Source organism: Leucopleurus acutus (assembly GCF_964270905.1).
Source record: "Leucopleurus acutus genome assembly, chromosome: 3".
NCBI classification, from domain to species: Eukaryota; Metazoa; Chordata; class Mammalia; order Artiodactyla; family Delphinidae; genus Leucopleurus; species Leucopleurus acutus.
In genome coordinates, this window is record NC_139145.1 from 16128802 (window position 1) to 16152825 (window position 24024).

The following is a 24024-nucleotide window of genomic DNA, read 5'->3' on the forward strand; positions in this document are numbered from 1 at the left end:
CCTCCACACGGGGCTGGGGCCCTCTGCTCAGCTGACAGTGTTAAGCTTTGTTCAACTAGGCCGCCTCAGCAGGGGTGGTCAAGCACCCCACGGACCTTGCCACAAAGCCTGAGTGACCTCTGACACGATTAGGGTCGCCCTGACCCTAATCCAATCAGATTGATTACTGTGAGTGTGGCCCGGTGGCCAGGCGGGGGCCTCCACAATGGCCTCCCAGAGCTGGCCTCTCTCTGGGGCACCTGGCAGGCTCCTTCCTCCTGGGCCATTCAGCTCTGCGCCACAATGAATCCGGCCATTTCTCAGCCCCGTGGCAAGCGATGGGGGAGAGAGGGCTTCCTCTTTCTCATTAGACCAAGTGGTGAGGGCGTATGGGAGCTGAGATGACTTTCATCCAGCTGAAAATGGAGGAGGGAGGGAGGGGCAGAGATCAGGTCGGGGGAGGGGGGAGCAGAGGGGGCAAAGGGCAGAGGAAGGAGCATGGACATGTGGGAGTGGACATGAAGGGGAGAACATGGGGGAGAGTGGACACGGGGGAGAGAGGACAAGAGGGGAGAGTGGACATGGGAAGGGTGGATATGGGGGCAAAGGGACTGGGACACCAAGGCCACACGAGGGTCCCAGAGGCCTGCTGGAGTCTTGATTCCCCCTGAGAGGCTTTCAAGGAAGTGAGGGAGTGCAGAGGAAGAGGGGGAACTCCCTGGGCCCCCAGCCCAGAAGTTAGTGACTTCTCTGTTCCTTGGGGCAGGCCCTGGGCACCTGCAGCACCTGTTCTCACCTGGAGAGCCCCTACAGACACCACCCCCACCACCACCACAGGCTGGCACATTCTTAGGAGTCCTGGCCTAGCCCCTTCTTTGTGCCTCAGTTTCTTTAACTTGTAACCATAGTGCTGGCTCATGAGATGGGTGCTAGGATTCAGTTTACTGCTGTGTGTAAAACACTTAACACACAGCTCCAAAAGCACTGTATACATGTTTTAAAGAAAGAGAGAAAACCCTTTAAGATCCAGCTCAGACGCCCCCCTCCCCAGGGAACCCTACCCATGTGGGCACCCTCAGGCATATGTGCTCATCCTTCAGTCACTCACTCAGCACATCCTTATAAAGCACCCATTCTGTGCCAGAGCAAACCTTGGTACTGCCCTATGTGCCTGCTGTGCATGGCAGGAGGCCCCACACCAGACCTGAGATCACCCTGCAGGGCTCAGCTTTTGTCCCGGGAGAGTGATGTTGAGGTTGGAGGCAGGAAACTAGGAGCTGCTCTGGAGGCCAGGAGCTGCCCCCCAGGTAGTTCCTGTGGGCTGAGAGCTAAAGAGAAGAAGGATCTGGAGAGAATGAGGATTGCAAAAATGGGGCCCACAAAAACTGACTCCATTTCAGACTGTGGGGTCCAGCGAGGGGCAGGTGCAGGCAGCTCTGGACTGGCAGGGAAGGTCCATCTATAATGGCGATGTTGGAAAAGTCGCCTGGGAGACAGCATGGCTGATGTGGCACCCCGATGTGGGTAACACAGAAGGGAGTATGGGCAGGGGTCAAGAGGCAGGCCTCAGGGCCTCCACAGCTGTCCTGACTAAGGTGCTTGTGTGTTTGACCATAGCTGGAAGATTGCGGGTTTGGAGCTGAGCATGGCAGGATCCTATGTCTGAACGTGCAGAAAAGGGACGAAGCCTGTGGGCCTGTGAGGGTGATGCTGTGCCCCAGTGGTCTCCAAGGCAGGTTCACATATCCCTAGGGGTGCGTAGGTCGGCATGGGTGATTCCAAGGCAACCTCACTGGCATTGTTGCTTCTTCTCCTGTCTCCCCTTCTAGGACCACCCATCTCCCATTTGACCCATGAAGAGACGCCCAGTTTTCCTGGCACATGTCCAGCCCTGGTACCATCTATAAAGACTGGGACAACAAGCTCTGTGTAAATCAGGTGTTTCCAATTTCTTGTTTCAGAATGAAAGAGGACCCAATTGAATGATGAGCTGACAAAATTTTTTAAACTTTTTGATAATATATCACTGTGAGATTTTTGGCACAGGTAACTCAGAAAAAATTCAAAGAATCAAGAGACATTATATCAAAACTCTCCCTTTTATCTGTTTATTTTTCTGAAGGATGATCCTCATGCCTAGATCTTTAAATTTTAAGAACAGAATGGGCCCCAAAAGCTGTTACTCTAAGATCAGGAAGAAATCAGGGGCACCTGCTCTGCTCACTGCTATTCACCATTTCCTGCAGGCTCCAGCCAGGGCAACTGAGCAAGAAAAAAATAAGTAAATAAAGAGTGTCCAGACGGGAGAAAACTGTCTCTATTAGCAAATGACATGAAAATTCTAAGGAATGCATGAAACATCTATTAGAATTGATAAGCCTTCAGCAAGGTTATAGAGTATGAGATCAATATCTGAAAATCAACCATGTTGCTATACACTAGCAATGAACAATGCAAAAATGAGATGAAGAAAACAGTTCCATTTATAATAGCATCAAAGAGAAAAAAATGCTTAGGAATAAATAGAAGATTTGTCTGCTGAAAACTGCAAAATGTCATTGAAAGACGTTAAAGACCTAAATAAACGGAAAGACATTCCATGTTTATGAATCAGAAGACTTCAAATTGTTAAGATGGCAATATTCCTCTAAGTGATCTGCAGATTCAATGCAATCTCTAAAAAACCAAGTTTTTTTTTTTTTTTTTTTTGGCAGAAATTGATGAGCTGATCCTAAAATCCCTTTATAAGGAGCCCCAAGAAGCTGAAACAAGCTTGGAAAAGCAGAACATAGTTGGGGGACTCACACTTCCCTGTTTTCAAACTTACTACAGGGCCACAGAAGTCAAGACAGTGTGGCCTGGGCATAGGACAGACATGTGAACCAATGGGGTAGAAGAGATCCCAGAAATAAATCCACATTTCCTTCTCTGGCTTCCAGGTGGGGCCTGACCCCACCTGACACAGCCTTCCTCCACCACCAGGATGGCAGCCGTGTCAGGTGTACAGGCTTCTGCCTTCTTCCTGAAATCCCTGACATTTCTTCTTACTTAGGAGTGTGGGGACCCTAGACACCCGCATCAGGCTGTGGAGCCAGGAACGCAGATGGCACCATGATCCTGTCTGTGCCCTCCCGGGCATGGTGAAATTGATGGGCATACCTCCCTGACCATGGCACAGCATGGGACCCTGCACCACACACACACCACACACCACACACACACGTACATAAATGCACATGCGTACTACACACAAATATGCACATGCAAAAACGTGAACACATACGTGTTCAAACACACAAGTACATACTCGTACACATGCATACACACACGTGCAGGCACCACACACACAATCATGCACATGTACATGCATGCACACACACACTCACACACACATGCCCCCACACTCAATGTGTCACATCACCCTGTGGCCCTAACTTCTCCCACACATGTCAGTGGCCATCCCCGCAGGAGCTGATGTATAATTAACCCAGCCAGTAGCTCTGTGAAGTTGGCTGTGGCAATTATTCTCCCATTTTATAGATGGGGACGCTAGTGCTCCAGGAAGTGAGCTGACTTGCTGGTCAAGGTCACATGACATGACTCTCCTCTGCCCCTTCTTTCTCCTAGAGAATACAGACCAACCTTGAGGGGCATGACCATGACTGCCTGATGTCGGAGAGCCCCGACCCCTTGAACAAACACCACCGGGCCCCGCCTGCCCTTAATGCAATGCTCAGTTGCACTCTCAGGACCTCTGCCCACAGTATGCCAGCAGTCTCAGGGCCTGGTGTGTCTTCCTCCCAGACATCTTTTGTTCTTCCTTCCTCTGCATTCTGGCTGCCAGGTCTGAGCAAGGCCATTTGTTCCTCCCATATGTACAGGCCACGTGCTGGCAAGACAGACAGGGCAGCTGGGGTGGGCCTCACAGTACTCATGGGGTGGTTGATGGATGTGATGGTAAAGGACTGAGGACAACGGGGAGCAAGATGTGATAGCGGGTGATGGGATAGAGAGGGTCAGCATGGGGGATGCTGCATGACACAGGAGACAAGGTGGCATTTAGAAGGAGACTGAGGGAAATGGGCAGGGAATCACACACAAGGCAGAGAAAAGAGCAATGGCAGAGGGATATGCAAAAACAAAGGTGGAGATAGACTTGTACTCAGTGTTTGGGAGGCAGCCAAGAGGCCAGTGGGGCTGGAGAGGGGCACAGGGAGGATGAAGAGGTGGAGGGCAAAGAGGCAGCAGGGCCAGAGGATTCGAGAGAGCTGGGAGCCCTGGAGGGCCCATGTGAAGGAGGGGTGTGGTTGACACAGCTCTTTTGGCCTCAGGGACATTGGGAATGGGACTGAGCAGTTGTATAGGAGCCACTCTGATCATGCAGGGTGTCAGGGTGGCTGGGCTTGGTGGTAAATTGTTGGATTCAGGAATGACTCTGAAGGTACTGCTGATGGGACTTGCAACGGAGAGGAATCATGGGTGACGCCAAGTAACAGAAGGATGGGGCTGCCCTTTACAAGATGGGAAAGCAGGTGTGTGGAAGAGGTGGTACATGGCCTTTGCCATCCTGTCACCAATGCCCCTTGGGACTACAGGGCCCCCAGCAGATCTTTGCTGATGTGACCCACCCTACCTCTGTCCTAGTAGCCTTCCTTTGGCATCCTCTCTTCTTATGTCTTCTGTGGCCTACTCTTGCTACTGACAGCATGTTCAGCGGTGGCCCCTGGGGACCCACCTCAGGCATCAAATCTCTGTTGGCCCATCCTAGATTGGATGGCAGTTCCATAGGTGGCCACACCAATGAATGTCCTATCCTTAATGCTCATTTCCCAAGGTGGCCTTAACATGCTATCAAGGGTGGAGTCTGTGTCCCCTACCCTAAAATCTGGGTGGGCCTTTGTAACTGCCTTGACCAACAGAATGTGGCACTGCCCAGCCTTTGAGGCTAGGTCTCAAAAGATGATACAAAGTGGCATCAGCAATATGACAGAGTGGGGGCCTTTTTCTTGTTGTTGTTGTTATCCCAGGATATTAAGGAAATCTCTGCCAAACCACTAGCTGACTCTAAGCTAAAGAAACAGACTTCAGAGAACCACACATGACATAGAATGCAGTAATTAAAAATAGTTTAGAAAAGGCACTAAACAAACAAGCAACAACAACCCATAGTAACAACAACAGACCCTGAAGAGGAAGAAGAATCTAATCTCCTGAGTTACCATATTATAATATTCAAAAACTCCACATTTCAACAAAAAATTACTAGGCATGCAAAGAAACAAGAAAGTATGGCCCATCCATAGGAAAAAGAAAATTAAATTAACAGAAACTATCTCTGAGGAAGCACAAATACTGAACATACTAGACAATGACTCTAAATCAACTGTCCTAAATGTTCTCAGAGAGATAAAGGAAACCAGGAGAAAAATTTCTCAACAAAGAGAGACTGTCAATAAAGAGACAGAAATTATAAACAGAATCCAAATAAAATTTGTGGAGCTGAAAAGTACAATAACTGAAATGAAATGTTCACTTTAAGTTTTCAACAGAGTTGAGCAGGCAAAAGAAAGAATCAGTGAACTTGAAGATAGTTTAACTGAAATTATACGGTCTGAGGAGAAGGAAGAAAAAACAATGAAGAAAAATGAACAGACCTGTGGGACACCATCAAATGTAGCAACAAACACATTGTGGGAGTCCCAGAAGAAGATAATAGAGAGAAAGGAGCAGAAAGGATATATTTAAAGAAATAATGGCCAAAAGTTCCAAATTTGATTTAAAAAAAACCTTGAAGACTCAAGATACTCCCAAGAAGCTCAACAAACTTCAAGTTGGATAAACATAGAGAGCTTCACACTGAGACATTTTAATCAAACTATCAAATGGTAGAGACAAAGAGAGAATCTTGAAAGCAGCAAGAAAGAAGTTATTCATCATGTAAAAAGGATCCTCAATAAGACTAACAGTCAATTTCTCATCAGAGACTAATAAGGCCAGAAGGCAGTGGGATGATATACTTAAAGTGATGAAAGAAAAACACTGTCAACCAAGAATTCTACATCTGGCAAAACTATCTTTCAAAAATGAAAGACTAACCTAGATGAAATGGAGAAAGTCCTAGAAACACACAAACTACCAAAACTGACGCAAGAAGAAATAGAAAATCCAAAAAGACCTATAACAAGTAAAGAGATTGAATTAGAAATGAAAAACCTCCCAGCAAAGAAGAATTTCACTAGTGAATTGTAACAAACATTTAAAGAGGAGTCAACACCAATCATTCACAAACTCTTACAAAAAAATAGAAAAGGAGGGGACACTTCCTACCTCATTCTATGAGGTCAGCATTATCCTGATATCAAAACCAGACAAAGGCACTATAAGAAAAGAAACTACGGGCTAATATTCCTTATGAATATTGATGCAAAAGTTCTCAAAAAAATACTTTCAAACTAAGTCCTCCAGCATATTAGAAGGATTATATACCATGACTAAGAGGGGTTTATCCCAAGAATGCAAGGGTGGTTCAATGGATGAAAATCAACCAATAATAATATGCCACATTAATAGAATGAAGGTGAAACCACGTGATCATCTTAATTGATTCAGAAAAAACATTTGATGTAATCTAACATCCTTTTCATGATACAAACACTCAACAGATTAGGAATAGAAGGGAATTTCCTCAGCCTGATAAAGGGCAGTTATGAAAATCCCACAGCTAACATCATATACTCAATGGTGAGAGACTGAAAGCTTTCGCCCTAAGATCAGGAAGAAGACAAGGGTGCCCACTCTCACTGCTCCTGTTCAACGTAGTACTGAAAGTGCTAGCCAGAGCAATTAGGCAAGAAAAAGAAATGAAAGGATTCCAAATTGGAAAGGAAGAAGCAAAAATGTTTCTATTCACAGATGACATGATCTCATATATAGAAAATCCTAAAGAATCCACACAAAACTCTTAGAACTAATGAAACAATTAAGCAAATTTGCAGAATACAGGATCAAAACACAAAAATCAATTGTACTTCAATACATAATCAGTGAACACTCTGAAAAGGAAATTAATAAAACAATATTTCATTTATAATAGCATCAAAAAGAATAAAAATGCTTAGGAATGCATTAACCAAAGATGTACAAGACTTGTTCACTAAAAACTACAAAATACTGCTGAAAAATTAAGGAAGACCTAAATAAGCGGAAGACATCCCATGTTCATGGATTAGAGGACTTAATACTGTTAAGATGGCAATACTTCTCAAAGATTCAATGTAATCTCCATAAAAAAGTGAGAGAGTGGCGTGGACAAATATACACTACCAAATGTAAAACCGACAGCTAGTGGGAAGCAGCCGCATAGCACAAGGAGATCAGCTCAGTGTTTTGTGACCACCTAGAGGGGTGGGATAGGGAGGGTGGGAGGGAGGGAGACGCAAGAGGGAGGAGATATGGGGATATATGTATATGTATAGCTGATTCACTTTGTTATAAAGCAGAAACTAACACACCATTGTAAAGCAATTATACTCCAATAAAGATGTTAAAAAACAAATTCCAACTGCCTTTTTTTCAGAAATGGAAAAACCATCCTAAAATTCATATGGAATTACAAGGGATCCCCAAAAAGCCAAAACAATCTTGTAAAACAAAAATTAAGTTGGAGGACTTATACTTCCCAACTCTAAAACATACTATAAAACTACAGAAAACATAATAGTGTGATATTGGCAGAATGACAGGAATATCAACAAATGGAATGGAATTGAAATTCCAGAAATAAACCCAGACATCTATGGACAATTGATTTTTGACAAGAGTGCCAGGACCATTCAATGGGGGAAAGACTAGTCTTTGGAATAGATGGTGCTGAAATAACTGGTTTCCCACGTGCAAAAGAATGAAGCTGGACCCTTACCTCTCACCATATACAAAAAATAACTAAAAACAGATCAAAGACCTAAATGTAAGAAGTAAAACTGTAAAACTCTTAGAAGAAAACACAGGTGTAAATCTTAGTAACCTTAGATTAGGCAATGCTTACTTTGATATGACATCTAAATAGGTAAATCGAATCTCACCAAAATTTATAACTTCTGTGCATCAAAGGACACTGTCACAAAACTGAAAAGACAATCTATACAAGGGAGAAAATATTTGCAAATTGTATTTCTGATAAGTATCTAGTGTCTAGAATATATAAAGAACTCTGACAACTCGACAACAAAAAGACAAACAACCCAATTAAAAACTGGGCAAAGGACTTGCATAGACATTTCTCCAAAGAAGACATTCAGATGTTCAACAAGCCCATGAAAAGATGCTCAACATCATTAGCCATCAGGGATATGCAAATAAAAATTACAATGAGACATCACTTCGCTTCCACTGGGAGGGCTAAAGGAAAAAACAGACAAAGAATAACAAACATTTGGCACAAGATGTGGAGAAACTGGAACCCTCATGTGCTGCTGGTGGGGATATAAAATGGTGCAGCTGCTGTGGAAAACAGTTTGGTAATTCCTCAAAACACAGAATTACTATATGACTGAGCAATTCCACTTCTAGGAGTATACTCAGAAGAATTGAAAACAGGTATTCAAACCGATACTTGTAAAAAGTGCTCATATCAACATTATTCACAATAGCCAAAAAAGGTTGGAAACAACCCAAGTGTCCATCAACAGATGAATGGATAAACAGAAGGTGATCCATCCATACAGTAGAATATAATTCAGCCATAAAAAGGAATAAAGTGCTGAAACATGCTACAGGTGGATAAATCTTGAAAACATTTTGCTCAGTGAAAGTAGCCTTTCTCCCTCTTTCTCTCTCTTTTTCTCTCTCCCTCCTTCTCCCCCCACTTGCTGGAGGACCTGTCCACTATATTTAAGGGAACCCAGGTCACGTGAAGAGGCTACTTGTGGGTGTTCCTGCTGACCGCAGCATTGGCCACCAGATATGTAAGAGAAATGAGGACCAGCAGAGGTGCAGAGACCAGCCCCGCCTACTGCATCTGTCTACATCTGCAGATGTTGGGACATATAACACATGATTAATATTGTTTAAACTACTAGGTTTTGTGAACGTTTGCTCTTCACCGTAAGTTAACCAATACCCAGCACTCCCAATCTTCCTCTCCTTCCCAAAAGAAACCCCTGGCTCCATGACCCTGAATAACTTCTGCTGTGTGCCTCTGTGATCTCCAACCCTCTCCCTTTCTGTGTTTTTTGTTTGTTTTTATATTTTCTCTCTAAGACCTGCCTGAAGTCCTGGCTCCTACAGGAAACCTGCAATGGTTAATCTTGTCCCCGTGGAACTACGTAATTGCTTTTGGGAAAGGGGAAGCAGGAGGAACCTCTGTGTTCTCTTACATCCTTCCCAGTGTCAGGAGCACCCTCCAGAGTGGGTGAGCATTGGAAAGGACCCACATGGGAGATGCTTATGGTAATGAGGTCTGTGCAGCACTGCCCCCTCTGCTGGAAGTACTGTTCCCACGCTTGAGCATAGGTGAGACACGAAGGCAGAGGGGAATGTAGTGGCTTGTGCCCACCCTCACTGAGGGGGAAGCTGGCTTGGACCCTGCTGCACGCACATCCCTGGGCTGCCACCTCTGCCTGAAAAGCCATGACGGGTGCCACGTGTACCTTTGTCCAGCACAGGGCCAAAGATGGCCAGGCTGTTGTTGACAGTGGTGCAGTTCCACCGGCGGCCACGGAACTGGTGTTGGCACTCCTGGATGCTGATCTTGATGCCCTCTGCCACGCTGGGCATGATCTCCACGTAGTTCCGGCAGAAACGCAGCTGCTTGGGGACCAGGCCTGGGATGCTGGCGCAGAGGATGGGCTGCGTCCCCAGAGAGGAGTACTGGGGCCCGACAGCCAGGGACCTGGGGGAGGAGGACAAGGGGGCCTGGTTAGTAAGAGGGGTGCACTGCTGGCCCATGAAACAGGAGCAGGAGCCAGGCTTGCCTTAGCGTGAACCTTCTTTGGAGGATGCACACAGGCCCTTTCCTTCCAAACGCTTGTGCATTCCAGGGCAAGGTGTGCTTCTACCGTGCAGGAAGCCTGTCCCTAACCTGTACCTGAGACTTAGCACAAAACGTCATGATGTGCACGTGGATTGACGGAAAGTAAATCAAGGAAGCGGTGGAGGCCTGCCTGCTTCTCTGCGCAACTGCAGGTGTCCCCCGTTCTGTTGCGGTGGAGACAGTAGCACCCTGAAACTGTTCAGGAGTGCAGAGGACAGGACTCGAGGATACAGTGTGATGCTGGGTCAGCACAGAGAGGAGCGGCTGGGTCTGTGGTAGGAGGGAGGAGGGCCACTTCTGGAGCAGCGGTGAGATGGGTACAGCAGTGGCTAAATCATATGCGTGAAAATCACCGCTGAACTCATACCGACCACGCCAGCCGGCTTTTGGCTATTTATCCAACAGATATAAGAGCATATGTCCACAATAAGATGTGCTCAAGAATATTCACAGGGCTGTGATCATCAGAGAAAAACTTGGAAACCACCCAAGTATGCATCCATAGAAGTGTGGAGGAACAGACGGTGTTTACTCTTGCAGTGGAATTCTCCTTGGAAACAGAGAGGAGTGGACAACTGATGCAAAGGGCAGGGATCTCCCTGGCAGGGTGCTGAAGAGAGGCCTGACCCAGTGTGAGTGACCACGATTCCTCTGATGGAGACCAAGGCCAGGCGGCACTGTGGATGGGGACAGAAATCAGGGTAGTTTCCTCGTTCATAGGGAGGACTGGCCTGACCTGAAGGCAGCACGAGAGAATGTTTCTCAGTCTGTGCTTTGCAAAATTGTTCCCACTCACCACACATGCCTATGTAATTTAAATTAAGCAAAATGACAATAAATGAGAGAAAAATTTGGCTTCTCGGTCACACCAGCTACACATGGCCTGTGGCTACCACATTGGATGGTTAGATATTTCAGTCACTGTGGAAAGTTCTACTGGACCATACTGGTCTAGGGTGAGGGAAGCGCTCTGTGTTTGATGGAGGTGTTGGTTACACATGTGTTTATGTGTCAAAACTGACTGAAATGGGGTCATTTTACTATATGTAATTACACCTTGATTTAAGAGGAAGAACCACGAGGTCCTTTTTGGGGCAGAGGGGAAAGAGCTTCTCCAATCCCATGGTGACGTGTTGTTATATCTGCCCATCCCGATGGATGACCCACAGTCCTGTCACCTGTGGATGCATCTGTCTTTGTAGTGGGTTGATGAGCTCTTGCTGGCAGAGCTCTGCTTGATTCCTCTGCGTCTCAGTGCTTCCTTCACCCCTGGGCGGGTGTTCCATGTGAATGACTGTGCGGCCTCTGCTACTCTTCAGGGCCGGCTGTGGAAGCCTGCCCCCCATCAACCGCTGATATCACAAAGGCTCTTCAGCTCTTGGAAGGGGCTATGAAGACCCTTAGGGTGGTAGGAGAAGACCAAAGCATGGGAGGCCCCACGGATCTAGGAGGGCGACTGGGAGTGGGGTGGTTCCAGGGAAACAGCATTCTGTGCCTTCTTACCTAGTCCCCAGAGATCTGTGGACTCTCTTGGCACAGAGAGGTGCAGATGCTACCCACGCTCACCCAGGCCTTTGGCCTCTGCGCTCTCTCCTCCTCAGGGAGCCGGGTCTCCTCCTCCCTGTGGGGTGTCTGGTGTGGTGTGTCCCAGGCCCAGAGTGGCCCCTCTGCCTGGCAGGACGCTTCCTGCTTATCTGGTAGCTTTCTCTGGTGGGATCCAGGTGGAAATGTCTGTTTCCCCTTCCTTTGTTTGGAGGGGAAACCAAGGCAATGGCAGCTTTATAAACGTTTCAGCTGCCCCCCCCCCCCCGAGAGGTTCCTCTTGTTTGGCACCTCCTCTCCCCTGGGAGGGCTAAGCACCCCTGAGAAGGTGGGACAAAGGTTTCTGTGTCCCTCAGCAAGCCACACACCTGCATTAAGATGCTGACTTTCAGGAAGTCCTACTCTGAGTCTAAACCAGTTCCATTCAGCTGTGGTGAGAATGGTAGGAAACAGGATCACTGTCTCTCAGAGAAACACACCCACCCTCTGGAAATACACATCATATCCTAACATGTTTCCCTCTTCGTCTTCAGAATCTTCAGAGGCTGCCTTGCCTTAAGGCACAAAACCCACGCCCTTCAGTACCTGGAGGTGCCTCATTGGATGACCCAGAGAGAACATTTCCTCACTGCACAGTCCTGTTAGAATCTGGATCTGTCCAGCTCACTCCTCTCACACCCTGTGAGCTCCCTGCTCCTGTCACACCAGCCTCCCCGCACACTTCCTGTCTCCACCCATCTCAGCTGACGTGGGGCTTTGTCCCATGCATCTCCATGGCCACACGGAGTCCCTGGTGTCCCCCACAGTCCCCCTGCCCTTCTGTGTGAGGGCCACCCTCTACGCCTCGCCTCGGCAGCATTTATGTAGTTCTGTATTCAGTTAGCTGGTTGGGAGAGGGCAACTGCTCCTTGAAGTCCTGAACACAGGGTTTCCATGTATGGTATCCTCTCATCCCGTGCCCTCCTGCCCACCATTTCTGGGCAACCATGCAGCCCTTGTCCTCTGCTTGCTCTCCCTGCCTGATCAAGTGCATCTCTCAAGAATTAAAACCTGTCTTTCCCCAGGAACTGTCCATGACACCTTGCAGGCAGGTGTTCAAGTGAAGCTGAGCCTTCTTTTAATGAGTGGCCAGCCCTAGAGTCCCCGTTCCTGGGGAAGGCCCGAAGCCTCCAGACCAGACTCCTGGCCTCCTGGGTCCCTCCCACATCCATGCTCCAATAGCTGACCCCCCTCCCTGGGCACACTCCCCATCCTGTCCATCCTCATGACTTGATGAGCCAAAGACCAGCCATGACCTCGTGCCAGATATCACGGACATCCCCATGCCACCGCCTGAGTCAGTATTCCCGAGTGGCATTCAACTGTGGGGCTGGCTCATTCCCTTGCTTGTTCCTTCACTACCTGCAGAGCCTACTGGGTGCTGGGTGCCCGGCCAGGCCTGACCCTCCCCAGCTCTCTCTCACACCCACCCCACAGTCTGGGACCCCAAGGTTTTCAGAAAGGCCAGCCCTCTGCTTTCACCCAGCTGTGAGGTCTTTCCTCTCTAGGAAGTATTTTGTGATCTGAGCCTCGCTCTCCTGTACCCTGTCCTGCACAGATGGCTCTGAGCGGAGACCACAGGGGCTGCTCTGCTGCTTCTCCAGGACCCCTGGGCTGCCCTAGGTGCTTAGCTTCCTGATGGACAGGCTGAAGGCACGGATGGGAGGGTGCGAGGGAAGCTGGCCCTTGGACTGAGAGGTGGCATGCAGGCCAAGGTCAGCAGTCTGCTCTTGGAGGCACCCAGTGGGCAGGGTTAGGATTTCAGGGTGGAGAAGATGGGCCAGCTCTGCCCACTCCAGGCTGAGGTCAGATGTCCAGGACGGGTTGGTGGTGGGCAGCGGGGGAGGTAGGCCGTGTCTAACTTGCGTGCCCGCTGCCACTCTCAGCCCATGCTTTCGTGGAGAACCTCCCACCTGTAAATCAGAGGGCAAAACTCCCTGGGCCCCAGTTCTCCTCCAGAACATCATTACCTCCACTTCCTACCCAACTTACTCCAGCCAATTTCTACACCCTTCCACCCACTGAGACATCCCATCCCGGCCCCGGTGACCACTCTGCCTATATCGGCGCGTGTGGCTGGCCTCGGACTGCCCTTGGCTGAGGTCGGCTATCTGTTTCCACCATGTGGTACCCCTCCCGGTGACCCTGAATTTCCCTGCCTCCCACCTTTGCCCAGCATTATTCCCCCGCTCCACTCAGCATGAACAGGATGTAACGTGGAACTGGCAGCACAAGAGTTTGGGATGACATCTTCTGCAAAGAGTGGAGAGGCTCATGTGGAAAGGTCACGGGAACTGAGCAGCCTTGTGAAGACAGCAGGTAGGACACAGGGCAGGAGCTGGATTGGGGGAGAATCAGGACTCTGGCTCAGGATCCTTCAGCAGCTCCTATGGCACCTCCCATAGCTCAGAGTCCATCTCTGGCTAGTCTGGTTGGTCACTCACCAGGCTCCTTCTGTCTCAGGCCAAGAAAGGGCTGCAGTGGCCAGTCCTGGAGGCCTCGATGGAGGGCCAGGCCAGAGACGTGACTGTGGGGGCCAGGCTAGTGGTTTTCAACCTATGTTCCCTGGAGCACACAGGAGCCCCAGCAGAGGTGCCTCAGAGGCTGGCAGGTGAGGTGGGGCTGGAACCAACTGTCCCAGTTTGCCTGGGACTAGGGGTTTCCATTTGGAAGCAGGGATGAGCTGTCACTCCGGGCGAGGCTGCCCTGACAGGCTGTGGCTCTTCCACTCCGTGAGCCAGGGTACTTCACATCTATCTGTGCCGCATTTTGATGCTCCACGTGGGATGTGATTTGTCAACAAATGTTGAACTCTAGTTAACGATGAGCCAGCCAAAGTGTTCAGGGAAAGAGTGGATTGAGGGCACATAAAACATGAGATGAACAGGTGGGTGGATAGAGGGATGCTTAGGTATGGAATGCACTGGGTCAGGTAAAATGTGAGTTGTGGGTACATAGATGTTCTCCGTCGACGTCCTGCATCTTTTCTGGATGTTTGAACATTTCCTGATGGAACATTAAGGTAAGGTTTGACCTTCATGGCTCTGGTCATGGAGCCTTTCTGAAGGGGCTGGCTCCTGAGGTTCATGGGGGTTCTCTCCTTCTTCTCTTCTGTTGCTGGCAGCCTGGCTCGAACTGGAGAAGGGACGAAGAGGGTCCGTCAGAAGGCAAGTCCACTCAGTTGATTTCTTTTTACTGGCTGAATGTACTTGGAGACTCAGAACAAGTGGAAAAAGAAGGGGTCACTCAATTCAGACAGAAAGAGAAAGAAGACTCAGTCTCTCTTGGTCCTCACCATTCCCGAGGTGCTGGTCCTTCTGCCAGACGCCAGAGGCCAGGACCCATTCTGAGTGGGGGTTGAGTTGCGCATCCCCAGAACCCCACCACCACCCACAGAAAGCATAGAGCCTGCCCCCACCTCGGCCCCTCCCCACCTCCCTTCACGCCGCCGCACCGCAGCTCCAGGGAAAGCAGAGCGGGACTTTCAAGTTCACAGCTTCTCCCCAAGCTCATTCCGAGGTTGGGGTGCTGAGTCGGCTCCCCTACCCCTGTCTCCTCCCAGACCTCCTCCCAGTCAGGCCCCGTATGACCACCTCCGAGAGCACGGCCAGAGTACTGGCAGCCAGCTCCCAGCCCAGATGCCACTCCAGCTGTTCTGGCCTCCAGCAAGCCTGACTGGATCCCTCTCCCACCCCCTCTGGACCTGGCGGCCCCTTTAGTTCCTTGAATTATTTCCAGAAAGTTTCCTCTGTTCCAGAGCTGGGCAACCAAGAGGATCTGGGTGATGCAGACCCTGCCCAAGGAGGGCAGAAAGGTTGGGGGGGGGGGGTCCTGTCAGACACAGGAGGGTCCAGTGTGTGGGAGAAAGTGGGCAGGGAAGGGTCAAGGGGGCCCAACTCAGGTCACTGAATCTTGCTGGGCCTTGAAGGATAAATTGGTTCATAAAAAGTTCATATTAAAGATCTAAACTGTGTTCACTGACCTTATTGTGGTAATCATTTTGCAATATATACATCACTATTACATGTAAATACACCAAATAATTATGTTGTACACCTTAACCTTACACAATGTTATATGTCAATTATATCTCCATAAAGCTGGAAAAAATTCCAAACTGGACATATGTTACCTCCTTACCACCCCCAGGATTCCAATTTCTAATCTGAGAAGGTAGTTGCCCCCAGTAAATTAATACTTGGAAAACCAAGATCTGTAACTCCTTCCTCCCATGCCCATCCAGGAGGAAGTGGAGGGTGCACTGGCCTGGGGCTGGGGGCTGGACAGGATGTTGGGGAGCATCCAGGACTCTGGGCCCCTGACCCCAGGGATAACCACGTACTGTCCTGTCTAAGGGTCTCGCCAGGGACCAGAGACAGCCTAGTGGGAGAGGAATGCTGTAAACTGGAAAGTGCTGCAACTACAGGGCACCACCATCTTGGTGTTCTACGCCTCCCCAAGTTCTCAGAGTGCATAAAATGCAACGACACCAAATGCGACCTGGGCTCCCGAGTCAGATCCTGGAACAGAGAAAGGGCATCCATGGAGAGACTGGTGAAGTCAGCCTGTGTCTGGCTGTGCACTAGCGTGGTCTCCATTCTGATAATTACCTAAGATGTGACCACTAGGGGAAGTGGGTTTGGCCGGCACAAACTCTCTGCACTACAGTCAAGTCATCATCCCAGACCAAGTGGAGAAGAAAGAAACAGTTACAAGAAAACAAGCAGACTGACATAGGGTTACAACAGGGAACAAGCTTGTGATTCAGGGCTGTGTGTTTCTTTACTGAGCCTACATGATGGGCCGAGAGCTCAATGGCATTTTGTAATCTCTGAACAAACTGTCATCTGAGACGAAAGTATCTGCTTTCTCCTGGTGATAGCATCTCAGAAGCCACAAATGCTGCTGCAGTTTGTCACCTCCATTCATAATTGAAGGTGAGTTCAACTGCTGTTACTGGTGGGTACAAATAAAGATGTCATTTTCTTGTCCCAGGGGCCTGGCATCCAGAGGGGGACATCTAAGGAGCATTTGGGAGGGGACATGGTTTGGGGGGGTGGGACAGAGGGCGGCTATGCACCCCTGGAAGGAGGTGGCTGCTCTCCTGTTCTCCCACCCCCCAAGCCCAGATTCTGATATGGCATGAAGAGTGCCCACCTTCCTGTCCAGAACTCTTAACGTAGACAGATCACACTTGCTATGTCTGCAGGACCTGCAGTGGACAGCAGACATAAATCAGGGCCACCAAGCTGAGTTAATCTGTCCACACGCATGCTTTCAAAGCAGAGCCTCCAGCTGGTAGCAGAAGTTGGAGACATCAGCAGCGTCTGAAGCTGGTGCTGGCTCTGAGATGAAGGGGCTGTGTTCTAGGACCAGAAAGTGGCCTCGAGGAGCTGAGAACCACCCTTGGCAGATAGCCGCAAGTACATGGGGACTGCAAGGACCAGAATTTGACAGCTGGGTGAGGTTGGGAGCACATTCTTCCCCAGACTGGTCAACACTTTGATTTTGGCCTCTAGAGACCCTGAACAGGGAACCCAGACAAGCTGCGCAGACTTCCGACCTGCAGAGCCGTGAACTCTGTGAATGCACAGGGAATGTTTGAAGCCATAACTCTGGTCATTTGTCATGCAGTGAAGACTCAATATTCCCCATCTTCCTCCTCTGCTCATGCTGGCTCTTTTCTCTCATCCTCCAAGCTGCTCAGGCCAGAAGGAACTGAACCTCGCAAGGAGGTGGCCCCTCCATGTGTAGCCCAAGGGTCTGCCACCTTCAAGGGCTGGTTACCACAGCCTTTAGACAGCTCTTCCCTCCCTCCCCCTCCTCTGCTTGTGTCCCCAGCACCACCCCTCCTCAGGGACCAGTGCCTCTCTCTTGGAGGTTGGTTACTTCCTCCTTCAAAGCCCCAGGCATCACTTCTGCCACCACCTGCCATTAGCCACTGCCTAGCTACTTAACTGGCCTACCTGCTCCATCATCATCACCTGTGTGGTCCTGGCTCTGGCCCTGCCCACTATATGACTCTCTCCAACCTACACAACCTGGTAGGTGGAACCCCGGGGAATCTCTTGGACCAAGAATCTGGGGCTAGAGGAAGACACCTGACCAACGTCAACGAGTTAACGCGGCAGGATGGGGTTTTGGCAGGTTGGCTTCCCAAGGCTCCCCCTTTCTAATATGCTATTATGCTCTTAAAATGTATTAAATACCAGTACATACAAGATAACATTTATGAACAATTATCTTGGCCAGTGTGGGCCACCCCAGCAAAGAGTAGATAGGATGGCTGAAACAACACACATTCATTTCTCACGGCCCTGGAGGCTGGAAGTCTGAGATGAGGGTGCAGGCATGGTGGGGTTCTGGCGAAGGGTTCCTGGTTCACAGATGGCCCCCTTCTCGCTGTGTCCTCACATAGCAGAGAACTCTAGTGTCTTCTCCTCTTCTTTTAAGGACACTATTTCCAACATGGGGACTCCACCTTCATGACCTCATCTAACCCTAATCCCCTCCCAAGGGCCCCACCTCCTAACACCATCACATTGGGTGTCAGGGGTTCAACATATAAATCTGGGGGAACGTGAACATGACAGAGAGTAAGATAAACATCATATTAATAAACAAATCCCACACAGACACCACTAAACCCAAAGACACAGAACACTATTGGTCTCCCTGATTCAATATGACCCTGTTTCCAACATAGAACAATCACTGAAGGGCGATGTGTGTGGTGGCCCCAATCTGTCCCCTGGCTGGTCAACTTTGCCTGTTACTTTGGACCCTTTGCACCTTGGTTTCCCCAGCTATCATGCCAGGTAGCTGGGTGACAGGTGGGTCCTCTTAAGGTGGCCCCTGGGCAGGCAACAGGTGCACCACAGAACCTGTCAGAAATGCAAGTTCCAAGGCGGTGCACCCCCAGACCTGCTGAATCAGAAACCCGGGGCTAGTGCCCTGTTTTGTTTTCTTGCAGTACGCGGGCCTCTCACTGCTGTGGCCTCTCCCGCTGCGGAGCACAGGCTCCGGACGTGCAGGCTCAGCAGCCACAGCTCACGGGCCCAGCCACTCCGCGGCACGTGGGATCCTCCCGGACTGGGGCACGAACCTGCGTCCCCTGCAGCGGCAGGCGGACTCTCAACCGCTGCGCCACCAGGGAAGCCCTAGTGCCCTGTTTTGACAGGCCCTTCAGGGGGTTCTGATGCTTGCTGGTGTTTGAAAACCACCAATTCTGGGATCACTGAAGGTAAGCCCAGCTTTGAGTCCTGGGACTTTGAGTCCAAGGAGCCTCCCAAGGCTTCAAGTCCAAACCCTTTGGTCTGGCAGTCAAGGTTTTCCTTTGGTTTCTGCTTCTGAATCCCAAGGCTTCCAGAAACTTCCAGTGATGCTCTTTGAGAACATGAGGTCTGTTATAGAGGCAGGGGAGAGCGCACTCAGCCAGGCTCAGGACGTGAGCCCCCGCCCTCCACAGCCCCGTCTGTCTGCATGGGGCTGGCCACTTGCTTCCCTCCAGTCCAGTGTCCCAGAGCCAGCAATAAGCAGGGGCCGGACCCCACATCTCTCTTCCAGAGGTGGTGAAGATCCTAGAAAGAGCAAGGTGGTGACAGACGAAGGAAGTAGCAATGGTGAACATTCCAGAAGTGTTGTGGTGGGAAGGGGGATGTTGAGGCAGGGCATGGACTGCCCGTTTCCAAACCCTGAGGAGGCAAATTCATGGTCTTCTGTCCAGTGTTACTAAGAGGGGTTCTCTGGAGGGGTAACAAGCGTGGACCAGGCCTCATTAACCCAGGAACCCACTCTGAGCTCTCACCTGGGTGTCTGGGGCTTCAGGTTAATTTTCCAATCTCCCCCTCAGCCTCTCACATGCTTGACAGGTGTGCAAACTGGGGACCAGATGGAGATGGAAGGGGCCTGACTTAGGGCCACTCACAGGAGGGGTGGTGGTGTTCAGGTGAGCGCTGGGGGTGGGAACCCCATAATCAGTCACCCCTCCTTTACCCTCGGGCCCATGTATTGGGTCACCGTGAGGTCCTGACCTTGCCTTGGGATCACCATGCCTCTCCTCCTCCTCGCGGCCATCGCCCATGCAGGATGTTCTACCGACAATGACCTCAGGGGTCGCTGGCTCTGCCCTAATGGGCGAAAGCTGTGTCCTGTGGCCTCAGGGAAAGCCAGGCAGGAGGGGGCTGTGCTGCCCTTCCCTTGGGGCGGTGGGCCTGGGGGCCTGGGAACCACAGGGGCATGAAGGCCCTGCCCAGTCTGCGGGCAGAGGCCAAGAGGCCAGCCTGCCCTCACTGCACCCATTTCCTTCACCCTGCACTTGGCCACCACAGTTCACCCTACGAGGAATTTGTTCCATTTCCCTTGTTGCTGCCAACCCTGAAGTGCAGGCTGGCAACCAGGAAACACCCACACCCTCACCTTCAGCTGCCCCATGGCTGGGAGCTAGAATTTTAAATGCTCAACTGGATGTCACATCGGATGTCCCGAAGGCCCCTAAAAAACCAGATTGTCCCAAACTGAATGCACCCTTCCCTGCGCAGATATGGGAGGACCCCCCCAACTCCTCTGAGCCCTGAGCCTTTACCCCAAATTCCAACTCTGGAGAGATCCTCCTTGCAGGGCCATCCACACAGCAGAAAGGGCCAATGGTCAGGCAAGCAGATTACAGCACGCTCACATCACAGGCCTGAGTAACTGCTAGCACTATCGCTGAGAAGGCCCCACAAATGCAAAATGTTTAATGGGAGACGGTACGCCTTAGAAAACAGACCACGATCTTCTCTGCACCCTGTTATTATGATCATGAAAAATGTATGAATGAAATAAGAACCTGAAGTGAGGAAAATGCCTGTATTAAGTTGGTAAGATGATGGACTTTTTTTTTTTCCAGGTTTTTGTGAATGCTATTGTTGGTTAATTTTTTAGTAATAATTTTTTTCTCGGTGGGGGTACTATTTTCAACCCAAAGCAACCACGTGGGCAGTTTGCAAAGTGGCTCCTAGACTCCGGTTCCAGCCTGTGGCTGGGGCCATGTGAGCCACGGCTGCCTCCTGAAAGTACTAATGGTTTTTCTCCCTCCTCCCTGGTTCGCTCCTGTTGAGGACTGCGCTGTTGCACTGTTGAAAGGCCAGGCGCCTTGCCAGGCAGTCTTACTCAAGATAGAGCAAAGGCGCTGGCTGTGACATGCAGGGGAAGGAGGCCACTCAGGACCCAGCCTGGGCCAGCTTTGCCCCAACCTGAGCTGACGGCCTTCACTCAAGCGGATTTTACCGTAAATGTGCCGTGAAACCAGAGGACAGAAGGCTCTTCTTGTGGAAAGAGGCTGGGGGCAAAGGCAGGACCTGGAGCAGGCCCCCTCTCTGCCCGCCCCTGCCTGGCTCCTCTGGGGGTGGATCCTCAACCGGAGAGGCTAAGTGCCTGTGCACCGTTACCTGGCAGATCTTAACGGAGTCACAGGCTCTTAGTTTTCTTGAGTCCTGGTTTGATTTCTTTTTGCAAGACCAGCAAACACAGGGTACCTGTACACTGTGGGCACAGCTCTGCCCTTGCCTGTGGCTGTGCGCATTTTGGAGGGAGAGCTGGGACTTCACAGCATTTCTCAAAGAGAGAGGGGTTCTGGGGAGAGGACAGCTTGGCTGGGCCTGGAGGGCAGGATGTGGTCACCAGCTGTATTATTCACTGAATTAACTGTTTTTGCCCTTCCTTCCTGGGCCTCAGTTTCTCCGTCTGTCCAAGGAGGTGCTGGACCACATTCTATCAGAGGCTCCTGGAGGGGAAGTGAGCAATGGGCATGGCAGTTTCATTCACACCTTGGCGGGGCTGGGGCACATTCTGTCCACACGTCATCCGGGGCCACCTCTCCAGGAAGTGCTCCGTGCTCCCAGCCCTGCTAGCCGCCCTCTCTGGACCCTGCTGAAGCTTGCCGCTCCTCATGCACAACCTCCCATGTCTGAGCCAGGAGGGGCCGCTCCCAGAGAGCAAGGCCACATCTTCTCTTGTCCTTCGAAGGCACAGATCTCTGCTCAGTCCTCATCTGGGGGCCTCTGTTCTGCACTCTGCCTGCAGGGCCTCTGCTGAGGAGGACCCTGGCTGGTCTCATGCGCCTTCCCCTTGGTGACACATGAGGATTCTAGAGTGCCTGTCCTGTCCCAAATTGCTGTTTTCTAAGGTCAGGGCCTCTCCACAGCTGGACCAGGTTGCTGTCCTGAGACCAGAGGCCCTGAGTGTGGGGCTGGTTGCCCTGTGGGTTGATGGCTACCCAGCTTGATGGGTAGGCTCTGTCCTTTCTGGATGGAGCTGTCCAGGAGGCTTACAGGACCCAGACTCCCCCGAGGGTGCTCACCTGCCCCAGAGCCCTCCAGCTTCTGCCTTCTCTTTCTACCCACTATGGCGTCTCCGAGAAAAGCCCACATGCCTCCATGCTCTCTCTCTCTCCTGCCTGGAAGACCCCTCCCCAGGAGGTGGAACACCTTTGGCGATAGGAGGGCCCATGGGGAGGGGTCCCAGGACCTGGGTCCCTGGTGTTGGGGGCCATCTCTTCCCAGCCCCTGGGCTGCATGGCCCTGCCTGCAGCCCTCCCAGCACCCCCTCCTGCCCCAGCGGGCCGAGCCGGGATTACTGACACATACTTTGCGCAAGTCCCAGCAGGCGGGCAGAGGCTCCCGTGCCCGCGGCCATGCATTTGCCCGCTTCCCTGGGCGGCAGCGGCACGTTTTGTCGGGGATGGAATGTGGAAGCACCAAAGTGTGAGACACCTCCAGGGTGTCACCTGGAGAGACTGGGAGGGAGACCGAGGCAGAGCTGCTCTGGTGCATGGTGGGGACCCAGCCCCAGAGCCGGGGCTCAGTCAGGGGGATTGTAAAAACAGTCAGCTGTGTCCTCATGTCCCCAAGCACAGGCCACCTGATAATTTCTGTTTTTCACAGGAAAGATTCCATCCATTCATTCCTTCATTCATTTGTTCAACCAAATCTTATCTAGGAGCTACAAGGGGTGAAGGGTCAAGAGGGGAGGAAGGAGAACAAATACCCCATGGGCTTTCACAGCCTGGTGATATAGGTGCCGTCCTTGTGACAATTCTACAAAGGGAAGGACAGGTTCCCCTGGGATCAGGCAGCCTGGCCGGAGTCAGAGCCTTATTCGCCATCTCTTCATGTCACCCCACAGCGTCCAGCCCAGCCAGGTGAGGAGTGAGGAGGCGGGTATAGTCAGATCCAGGACCAGCTGAGCGAGGCTAGGGGCAAGTGTGATGTGATGCAGGTGCACTCGGTGGGGAGGGCATGCTGCTAGGGGGTGGTGGGTAAAGGCATGCCAGGATGGGGTCATCGATTGCTGTGTAACTGTGAACCAAACTACCCCAGCTGTGCCTGGTAGAGTCTAGGGGACTTAACCAGGAAGACTATTAGCTGCAGTGCTGACCACGGTGGGGGTGGGGGGAGGATGTGGGCCTTGTAAACCTCGGATTCTCAGCCGCTGACGTGTCCATGGGAACCCTCCACCCAAAGCAGGCTGCTCCTTCCTCAGCCTCTGTTTCTACCTCTCCGGGGACGGGCAGCTCACCACCACCACTCTCAGACCCAGGAAGCCTTTCCTATACAGAGCCAAAATCTGCCTCTTGGTCACCTGTAGCCTCTGCTCCCAGCCTTTGCTGGAGCCGCACAGAAGTCCAGTCCTCCTTCCCCGAGAGCCTCTCACACACTGAACAGCAGTGGGGGTCTTCCCCTGACACTTCTCAACAATGGGTGGCTCCAGTCCTTCAACTACACTTAAAAGGGGCAAATACAAACTCTGGCATTTGGTTCCAAAACGCAAATGGCAAGTGCTGGGTGGCAAAGCCTTGAGGGGATGTGGTCCATACGGATGACCCCAGACTTGGGTGTAGCAGGGGTTGCCTACCGTGGGGGGCTTTGGCTTCTCAAACTAGCTAGAGAACTTGGTTTGGGTTTTTTTTTTAAAATTTCTAACCCATTCTTATAGATGACATTAAAATGCTGCACAAAATAATACATTTAAAAAACTGCCACGACTGTTCCCAAACACGTATTTTCAACTTCCGTTCTTATTTCTCCATGGACAGCCATTCATGGATGGGCTCTGGTCTGTGGACTACATTTGAGTATAACTGATACTTTCATGGACAGGTGGTACATCCAAGCCCTGGTTGCCCTGTCCCGGGCCACACCTGCAGGATGGTGGCAGAGCCCCTCTGGAACGAGGCAATTCCTATTCCTGCAGGCTGGAGATTTGTCATTGGGACCCACCGTGGAAAGTGTGGTTTTACAACCCCTCCAGACTGTATTCCTCCTCAACTGTATTTATTCACCCTCTTCCCCAACACAAAGAATTCCAGCAGGCTTGTGCAAATAAAACAAAATTATTTTTTTAAAAAATGACAAGAAGCCCCGTAAAATGCAGGGTTAGCCAGCTTGGGAGAA

General features: G+C 50.7%; 1 protein-coding gene across 1 annotated transcript in view; it reads right to left on the minus strand.

Moving 5' to 3' along the window:
* WNT3A (Wnt family member 3A) overlaps positions 1-24024 on the minus strand; it is a gene marked incomplete at both ends in the record, with an annotated part of 46747 nt that overhangs the window by 18197 nt on the left and 4526 nt on the right. The window contains one exon of the mRNA XM_082836700.1: positions 9627-9868. Coding sequence (XP_082692826.1) covers positions 9627-9868 — 242 coding nt within the window. The remainder of the gene's footprint in view (positions 1-9626; positions 9869-24024) is intronic.